We start from the raw sequence: 10121 nt of genomic DNA, 5'->3' as shown, positions 1-10121 counted from the left end.
CACAGACCTACAGCTTTGCCTCGTGGCACTTGACAACGTGGGGCCGGCGGGGCCTGGGCCACATGGCCACACAGTCACTGCCAGGAGCTGAGAGAGTAGGGGGCGTGTCAGCTTCTGTGGGGGCGGGGAGGGGCTCCGCCTCCCACCAAGGTCTTTATTTGTATTTTTTTATTGTTTTGAGTCAGCGTCTCACTCTGTCACCCAGGCTGGAGCGCAGTGGTGTGATCATAGCTCACTGTAGCCTCCAACTCCTGGGCTTAAGCCATCCTCCTGCTTCAGCCTCCCATGTAGCTGGGACTACAAGGCATGCATTAACACACCTGGCTAATTTTATTTTTTTTAAAATTTTTTGTAGAGACAGGGTCTCACTGTCTTGCCCAGGCCGGTCTCAAACTCCTGGCCTCAAGCCATCCTCCTGTCTTGGCCTCCCAAAGTGCTGGGATTACCGGTGTGAGCCACCACACCCGCCCACAACAGGATCTAAAGAAGAATTCCCCAAAAGCAAGTTTTGTTGCTGGAAAGCCAAAAAGAATGATCAAATCCACTACAGACGCCAACCTTGTGGACTTTCTTTCACACCACACTATTTCCTACAAGAGAATATTCCACTCTGTCTGACTCATACCCCAAAATATAAACAGACTCAAAAGGAAAAGAGCAAAGCGGGGAAAAAAAATTTGTCAATGTGACAGAAGGCAAAATTTCCTTAATATACAAAGAGCTGCTACAATTCAAGAAAATGATGACTAATGTGACAGAAAAGTGGGTGAAGGACATAATAGGTTAGCCACAAAAAGAGACAAGTTGCCAGTAACTACGTGGAGGGCTCGACTTTATGAACAAATAAAGAAATGCAAATTAAAACAACAGCATTCCAGTTTTCCCTCCCCGCAGAGGATTGTGTAAATAAAACATCATCTGCCCTTCACGGGTCCCCACAGGCACAGAGGGACGAGACGCCCATCTCGGGGGATGGCTCCGCACACCACGGGGCACGCGCTGTGGTCCCCGTTACTTTTATAAAAACAAAAGCCCAGGGTTTTGTGCTGGGGTACGTTCACACGCACATCGTTCCTGCACAGACGCAGATGCAGCTGTTTCTGGGGGGTTGGAATGTGGAGTTGTTTTTCATTTTATACTCTTCTCTCTTCTATGTAACTGGACTTTTAGAAAAGTTTTTAAATAAAGAGTATATATATATATTTCTTCTATAACTTACAAAAAAAAGATGACAACATCCAGAAACCATGAAAGAAGAAATAAATGCAACTACTTATAAAGAAAAAACTAATGTATGGAGACACAAAAGAAGAAAAATAGAGATAACTACTTCTCTCTGGCTTAAAGTAAGTGGATAAAGCTCTAAATAACCTAACATGACTATAGTTTCCCTCTAAACTACAACAGTTCTATGGAACTGCTATAATTAGTATTAATTTTAATTCTCCCTTTTTAAGTGATTGCAATTAATATATATTTTTAACAAAGCAACTACAGGATAACCAGATTCAAAATAAAAATCTGTCTGTCTGGGTGGGGATCACGTGTTAAAATTCACAGAGCTGCACATCCCTCCTCCGAAGTCAAGACGACTGCTCTTAGACAAGGGGCATGAGGAAGAAAAATAAATAACCACCAAAATTTTCAACGTCAAAAACTATTGCATAATAATTTTAATAGCAAAAGGAAAAATATCCAACCCACAGAGCAGCAAAAAAGAAAAAAAAAAGAAAAAAGAGTAAAAAAAAAAAGAGAATAAGAAAAATAAAAAAGGAAAAAAGGAAAAATAAAGCCTGGGAAAACTGAAATTCCTAATGTCAGGCAGGCAAAAATAAACAAAATAAGCAATAAATTGAGAAAAATTATTTGCAACTCCTATCCGGCCAGAGCTGATGTCCTGCAGATGGGCAAAGGACAGGTAAGTGTCGGAAAAGGTGCCCGACCCGCTCCTAACCACAGGTGCAAATTAACCCCCCCCAGCACTTCCCGGTTTCCGGGTCTGCAAACGCGGGAGCGCGCCCCCTGGCGGCTGCCTCGGGCATTGCCGGCAACGCGACGGGGACCCGGGGACCCCGCCGGAAAACGCACCTGCGGCCGCAGACCGACGTCCCCCGGGCCAGGAGCGCCGCAGAGCCGCCTGCGTTCCCGCGGAGGCTGGCTAAATACGGAGCGCGCCCGCCGGGGGGATCCTGCCCAGCTGCAAAAGGGAACGAGGAGTCGTTTTCTACGCTGGGTGACAAATCACTACCAACTCGGCAGCTTAAAACAACACGCGTTGATTGTGTTTCTGAGTGTTCATCTCGGGAGTGGGCACAGCGTGGCTGCGCTGTCAGGGGCTCAAGTGCTGGAATAAGGCTGGCACCTCGGGCAGTCTCACTTGAGGCTCGAGGTCCTTGCGTGCTGGGAGGGGCTGCTCTCAGCGCCGGTGGCCCGGTGGCCCTCAGGGCTGGCAGAATGTGTCGCTGCCACACACCCAGGATTCAGCTCACCTGGTCTGACCCGCACATCACAACCAAGTGAGCTCTTCATTATGCCCACACTCACAGGGGACCCAGGTGTGTCCCCCGGGGCAGGAATCCTGGGGCCACCCTAGGATCCTGCCACCATGTGCTGGACAGGTGGGTGCCCAGGGAGTAAGTGTAAACCAGGCCCGTAGCTCTGGGTGGTGGAGTCCCGCTGCTTTGGAGCTGACCGGCCCATACCCCCATCCTGGATTAAGAGTTTGCTCTAAATCTCTTCATTTCTTCCCCAGCCACAAGCCTTGGTTTCACCAGGGAACGCCGAGGCTGCAAGCACCCCTGCCCCCCCGCCAGCTGTCCTGCAGGGGTCTTCTGAGCCCGGGAGGGGTGTGGCCAGGGCACAGCTAACGGCGGGCACAGTGGGCATGCCAGCAGAGTGGCCCAGCCCACTGCCACTCCTTGTGCCAGACTGGCATTGTTTCAGTTAAGTCTGGGCCAATACTTCTGGTTGAAGAAAAATAACCTGCTTTGGCCAGGCCTAGCACTCTGGGAGGCCGAGGCAGGTGGATTGCTTGAGGTCAGGAGTTCGAGACCAGCCTGAGCAAGAGCGAGACCCCATCTCTACTAAAAATAGAAAGAAATTATCTGGCCAACTAAAATATATATATAGAAAAAATTAGCCGGGCATGGTGGCGCATGCCTGTAATCCCAGCTACTCGGGAGGCTGAGGCAGTAGGATCATTTAAGCCCAGGAGTTTGAGGTTGCTGTGAGCTAGGCTGACGCGCCACGGTACTCTAGCTTGGGCAACAAAGCGAGACTCTGTCTCAAAAAAAAAAAAAAAAAAACCAAAAAAAAAACAAACCTAAGAGCATTGCTGGACTGCAGGGGATTTTAGCAAAGTAAGCAAATCTGGGGAGAACATAGGTTAGGAGCACAAGCCTGGGCCCTCAGTACACAGCCCCCGACACCTTGTTCAAGATGGGGAGGATGTACCTGCCTCACAGACTAGCGCCCTGGCCCAGGTCCCAGATCACAGCCTGGCTTCACCTTCTGCTGACGGGGAAGGGGCCCTCTGTGGCTGTCAGATATGAGCACTTCTGTTAAAAACGTTGACAGCACCCTGCATGATGAGAACCAGCATTCACCTCTTCTGAACTCACTTCCCTGTGCAACTATTTCAGATCTCAGTGGGGAGTGGCTGGTGGCGGAACACGGTGCTGGAAGCCTCGCTCCAGAGCCCACTGTCTGCCACTACCCCGCATCCCCCACCCGGAGGGATCTGTGGTCTACAGGAGGGTATTGAGCCCCCAACCCTGACCGCTGCCACTCTGCAGCCCCTCTGTAATGCTGCTCTTTGGAAACACACAAGCCAGGCTCCCAGGCAGAGCATGCTTCTAAGTCTTAGGTGGGAAAATGGTAGGCAACAGCCCCCCAAATTGGGATCTGCCAGGTCCCAAGTGTCACATGCTAGAAGCACAGCTGAGGAGGCGTGTCATTTGCTGCTGCTGTGCTGGAGCTGGTCCAGAGTCCATACACACACACACCTGGCAAGACTCAGAGCGCAAAGCTGCTTCTCTGGGTTCTCATGGCCACAGCTACCAAGGGCCCAGACTACTGTGCAGGCAGGGCCAGGACAGGCTCCAACCCCTGTGTGTGGGCAGTGACAACTCTGACACGCCCTCTCATCCACGAAGCAGGGTCAATGGCTTCGGTGTGCTCCAGGACAGCCAGTGGCTGGTCTCCCACAGCACAGTGGACTCCAACAGCCCAGTGTGAACCAAAGCAAAGCCACAGTGGTCACCAGCTGTGTCGAGGGGAACCCTCGAAGTCCTGCCAAAAAAGTTGTTCATCTCACTCTGGTTAAAAAACAACTCCATGAAGCCAGCCTTCGTAACCTCCCTGCAAGCCATTATGAAATCCGTGATTATCAACTAATGGTGCTGAAACACAGGAAATACACTGCAACTCAGGCTTCGGGCTGCCATTCAAGAACAGCCCCCGCACCCTGCTGGAGAGTCACGGCCCCCAGGCCCTGAGGAACACACACCACAGGAGACCCAGCTTCGCTCCTGATTTATTGACAGTCCAAAAAGGCTTCACTTTTTCTTTTCAACATCCTGTTCTGCGGCTTCCTTAGCTCTTTTTGCACGTATGCCGAACAGCCGGGCGTTGGCGCGGGCCATGCGCAGACTGGCAAAGGCCTTGAAGTTCTTCTCCTCCTCGGTGATGACTCTGGCCTTCTCCTTCTTGTACACCTGGAAGGAGGGACAGGGGTCAAACCCACGTCTGTACCAGTGAACTGCGGCGGCAAAGCCCACAGCGCGTCAGTGAGACCTGGGGGACGTCACGGTGGGGCCAGCAACGCTGCCTGAGCACCACTGAGAACACAGACACAACCACCCTCCCCGGGTTTTCAATTTAAAAAATAGAACTCTCCACTTATCGGTGGATTCTTGGCTGCCAAGAATTAAAAATAAATAATCCCAACCCAGAGCAGAAGCAACCCTGTCCCCATGGAGACGTGTGGGGAGAGGCGGGCTCGGCTGTGCGGGCCAACACAACGAGAGGGACCCAACAAGCTGGGGAGTGACAAGTGAGGGTCCCCAAAGCTTCCTGAAAGGCAGGACAAGGACATCTTTCATAAAGTCCATGTGTTAAGAATTCAGAGTTGGTCTAACCAGAGCTGAAAGAATGATCCTCTCCACAAACCTATAAACCTCTACAGTCACCCCAGCTGCCACTGTGTCGCCCCCTTTAACCCGCCGCCTGCTCCCATCAACACCCACACCCCGTCCAAGGCGCGGCACGGAGAGCCGAGTGCGCACTTACGTTCCGTATGGGCATGACGGGGCCTGTCAGCTGGGTGGCCAGTTTGAGTTCTTCAGCCTGTTTGTTGATAAGAGAACAGTTAAGTGGCTTCAACTTCAATGTCCCAAGGACCCCACACTCACCCGCCTGTGTCCTTGGAAAGGAAACCAGTGCCAGCGCCTTCAGTGCCCCACGTTGTGCCAGCCCGTATGGTGACTTGGCACATTACTAGTTCCTGTTCTGTCCAGTCCACAAAGCAGGTAGAGGCGGAGGCTCATCTTGTCTGCAAGAGCCACCAGCCCGTGACCCAGGGAGGCAGAGCAGACCCATTCCCAAATTCAGCTCCCAGGAAGCTGCACTACAGCATCTATGAGCTTTGTTCTACAAGGTGTTTCTAGAAGTGTTCTGGACAGAATGCTTTCAGTGGAAAAAAGCTGGCTCCAAGCCGGTGCCTCACCACAGAACAGGCCTCCCTGTGGAGAAGCCCAATGGTGGCCCTCAGTCCTGACGAATAATACATCCATTCTTCACACGTATATAGAACCGCCACGCTTGGGGGATGAAGAAAGATGACAGGCACATACTCTTTCTTCTTCCCCCAGGTGGACACAGGGACCGCCGGAGCCTCTCCGCTGCCATCTCCCAACACCCCACAGCACCCACCCCGGAGGAGGCAGCGAGTGCGGTACTCACAGAGCTGTCCCCCTTCTTGGGGGCCGAGGGCTTCCTGGGGAAGAGGATGAGCTTGGAGCGGTACTCCTTCAGCCGCTGCACGTTTGCCTGCAGGGACTCGGTGGACTTGTTCCGCCTCCTCGGATCCACAGAAATTCCAATGGTCCGGGCCACCTTCTTGTGGATGCCAGCCACCTGCCCCGGAACCAGACAAGGATGAGGCCGCGGGGAGTCGCGCGCCTCTATCCAGCCTCAATCGGAAACGCTCAGTCATCAGATGGAAAAGGGTTCAAATGGACTTTCATCAAAGCGGTGCAGCGATTCCGGAGACTGTCATCATTTGACTGAGACCCACAGGGGCAAAACTCCAGTCCGTTTCGGACAACGCGGCGGTCCCGCCAACACTCACCCTCAACTCCTCCAGGCTGAAGCCCCTGCCGGCTCGCACTTTGGTGTGATACCGCACCGTGGGGCACCGCACTATGGGCCGGATGGGCCCCGACGCGGGGCGCGGGGCGATGCGGCGCGCTTTCGCCTGCCGGGCCTTGCGTCTGTTCAAAGACAAGCCCCGCCGTGGTCACCCCCACGCAAGGCGCCCGCCCCGCGTGCCCGCGGTCGCACCATCCCGCCGAAGGCCCGACCAGGAAAGATCCCCGCGGGCCAGGCCCGAGCGTGCCTGGGGACCCCGCGCGGCGCCCGCTCACCTGCGGATCTTCCGGGCCGGCTGGTTGAACCACGTGGCCACGCGCCGCTGCCAGTCCTTGTGGAAGTGGGGCTTCAAAATCATGCCATTCCGGCTGGGCGCCATGGCTGCCTACGGCCCTGGGGCCGCCAGGGAGAGGAGGGGAGCGAGTGAGGGGCCGGGCCGCGGCCGCGCGCGCCCCCCGGGCCACCTCCCCGAGCCCGCCGGCCCCGGCCGTCCGGCCGCGCCCGAGGAGCCGGGGCCCCGGGCCCGACCCGACGGCGTCAAAGAGGCCCTGGCTTGGGCCTGAGGCCCCTCCATGGCTGCTTCAGCCGCAACGCTAGGCCGACGGCGGTAGAAAATGCCAGAAGGAGTTCGATGGTGCCCGATGGGGCCGGATGGTGCCCGATGGGGCCGGATGACGCCCGACGGAGCCGGGACGGGTCGCGCTCACCTCCTGCGCAGGAGAACAGCCGAGCGGAAAGGAGTCAGAGCCGCAAGGTACCCTGGGATGGTAGTGGGCCCGGCCAATGAGAAGCGCCGAGCGTCCTGGCCAATCAGAGCCAGGGAAAAAGGAAGTGACGTCAAAGCGGCCATCCCACCTTCGCGCCGGCCTGGCAGACATGGCGCCGCCCGTGCGCTGCGCTGCGGCCGAGCTGACTTGCCTGCTGTCTTGTTATTGTCCTCTTCGCAGCTGCGGGAGTGTCCCCGGCGCTCCAGGCCCTGCGCGGGCCGGCCTTCGCGGGGTAACACGCAGATTAAGGTGCAGCCGTCCTAAGGCGAAGGGAAGACGCAGGCGGTTCGACCTCAGCCAAGTCCTGGCCCGAGTTCTGGGAATCCCAGTCGGTTTCAGGGACGAGGCACGTCAGCGGTGCAAAGGCACGAAAGGTTTACTGAATGCGAGCTAGCGCCACTCGATTTCTTAATGCTCGTTCTAGCGTCTCTTCCCCTCACGTTTACTTGGGTCATTTGTTTTATTTATTTTTTAGATGAAATTAACACAATAATTGGGTGTCTTTTATAAGCTGGGCATGCAGTACTCCACATGCATTTTCATATTTAATTCCACACAACCACCAAGTGACGTAGGGGCTGCTACTAACCTTTGGCTCTGAGGCCTACTGCCTGTCTGCACAGAGAGGGCATCATAAAACAGTCAAGTAGCAGGCAGACGTCCCTGTCCCCCGCCCGCATCACCTCCTATTCTCCAGGACGAGTCTGGGAGATAGACAACATCTTGCTGCGGTCTGTAACCTTCTACATCACAGTAACCCTGTTTAATCCCAGCCCCCACCCCTACCACCAGCCTTCCCCCTGGTAAACTTAATCCGCAGTTTTAAGAATTTCATGACAAAAGATAAGAAATTTGGAGGCCTGTATCCTGCACTGAATAAACAGGTTGCTGATCTGGCCTTATGACACCCTCGGGTGTTAGAAAATGCGGATTGGGACTCACTGAGGAATTAAAAGTTCATGATCAGGGCCGGGTGCGGTGGCTCACGCCTGTAATCCTAGCACTCTGGGAGGCCGAGGTGGATGGATCGCTCGAGGTCAGGAGTTCTAGACCAGCCTGAGCGAGACCCCGTCTCTACTAAAAATAGAAATAAAAATTATCTGGCCAACTAAAAATATATATAGAAAAAATTAGCCAGGCATGGTGGCACATGCCTGTAGTCCCAGCTACTCGGGAGGCTGAGGCAGGAGGATTGCTTAAGCCCAGGAGTCTGAGGTTGCTGTGAGCTAGGCAGACGCCATGGCACTAACCCTAGCCCAGCGAACAAAGTGAGACTCTGTCTCAAAAAAAAAAACAAAAAGTTCATGATCAGGAAAAACAACACGTAAAAAGAACAGAGAACATGTGTGCTAGATGGGGCGCACAGTTGGTTCAGACAAATGCATAGAACCTACATGGGAAGTTAAAACCCTGGCTCTGCCATTTAATAGATGTTTGCTCAATTATGAAACAAGGGTAACACCAGCTCTTTTTGCTGTACAATTGTTTGCAGATACAAGGCTGTAAATAAAAGAATTTCTCAGTAAATTCAAGTGGTATCCACCTGGAAGCTAACGTTTAAACTCTCCTTTTCGCATTTTTCACAAATACAAGTTATTTGGAAGGTTAGCAGCAGTCAGGAAGAATGGGCTGTGGAGTTGCCCTGGAGTCGACCTTTGTATTAGTTTTGAGACTCTGGGCAAATTATTTGAACTTTTCTGTGAAATGGCAGGAGCCGCAGGGAGGACAAGCCATGTTAAGACCACAGTGATGCTGTCGGTGATGCTGGTTGGTCCTGACGTCACACGGCCCCGCCTCCCATAGGGAGGAGCCAGGCGGGGCCTTCAGTGCAGCAGAGAAAGTAGGAAGGGTGAATAGACGTTGCCCATCTCCCATTAAATCTGCACAAAAACCTTGAGAAAAATCCTTCTGTTCCCTGCAACCAATCGTTTCATCCAGTGGAACTGACATTTGACTCCATACCCACTCCATTCTGGCAGCATAGCTTTGGAGAAAATGTTTGTTGAATAAACACTTGCCTTGGCCCAGGACACATTTCTTTGAATGTAACTAAATGTTAGCCCTCACCCCCCGCCCCATGTCTTTCTAAGATCCTTTCCATGTTCCCACCTTGGACCAAGACACCTTCCTCTTTATAGACATTCTTGTCCCCATCACCAATGTATCTTCCTAGACAGACCTGCACTCATGCAACTACACCTGCTCCAATCTCCACCTAAGTTCCAGCTGCTCTTTTTTTTTTTTTTTTTTGAGACAGAGTCTCGCTTTGTTGCCCTGGCTAGAGTGAGTGCCGTGGTATCAGCCTAGCTCACAGCAACCTCAGACTCCTGGGCTCAAGCGATCCTCCTGCCTCAGCCTCCTGAGTAGCTGGGACTACAGGCATGCACCACCATGCCTGGCTAATTTTTTCTCTATATATGTTTTTAGTTGGCCAGATAATTTCTATTTTGAGTAGAGAAAGGGGTCTCACTCTTACTCGGGCTGGTCTCGAACTCCTGACCTCGAGCAATCCACCCGCCTCGGCCTCCCAGAGTGCTAGGATTACAGGCGTGAGCCACTGCGCCTGGCCCCAGCTGTTCTTAAGGTGTGCTTTGGGAAGCCAGCCACGGTGGTATTCGCCTGTAATCCCAGCTACTCAGGAGGTTGAGGCAGGAGGCCTGCTTGAGCCCAGGAGTTTGGGGTTGTAGTGAGCTGTGATCGCACCTGTAAATGACCATTGTAGTTCAGCCTGGGCAACACAGCAAGACTCACCTGTGGTGTTGCACGTATATTCGTCCACAGTTCCTGACACCAGTCCCATAGTCCTTGTTACAATGTTGGGGTGCTTTAGCCCTCAGGAGACAGAATCTCTCTCTGACCTGCTCCTGTCCTCCTATTACCTGCCCAGGGCAGGACTCTAATCTGATTTTGGGTCTGAGAGGATCCTGCTTCATACCCTGGAGGAAGGAATGATACATGGGGGGCCAGGAAGAATCTGAACACACA

General features: G+C 53.3%; 1 protein-coding gene and 1 non-coding gene across 2 annotated transcripts; both read right to left on the bottom strand.

The window, feature by feature from the left end:
- Positions 1–4522: 4522 nt before the first annotated feature.
- RPL13 (ribosomal protein L13) lies at positions 4523–7140 on the bottom strand. The gene is made up of 6 exons (XM_045533849.1): positions 7077–7140; positions 6645–6762; positions 6350–6491; positions 5962–6135; positions 5290–5346; positions 4523–4715 (listed from the first exon to the last, which is right to left on the bottom strand). Exons 2-6 carry the CDS (start codon positions 6746–6748, stop codon positions 4557–4559), a joined length of 636 nt encoding a protein of 211 aa, XP_045389805.1. The 5' UTR covers positions 6749–6762; positions 7077–7140; the 3' UTR covers positions 4523–4556.
- Positions 6196–6279, bottom strand: LOC123625588. The gene has a single exon (XR_006730589.1). It is a non-coding gene; the product is annotated as a small nucleolar RNA MBII-202 (small nucleolar RNA).
- Positions 7141–10121: the final 2981 nt, after the last annotated feature.

Source organism: Lemur catta, chromosome 20 (assembly GCF_020740605.2).
Source record: "Lemur catta isolate mLemCat1 chromosome 20, mLemCat1.pri, whole genome shotgun sequence".
Taxonomy (NCBI): Eukaryota; Metazoa; Chordata; class Mammalia; order Primates; family Lemuridae; genus Lemur; species Lemur catta.
The sequence above is the reverse complement of the archived record's forward strand: the minus strand, read 5'-3'. Positions and strand labels throughout refer to the sequence as shown.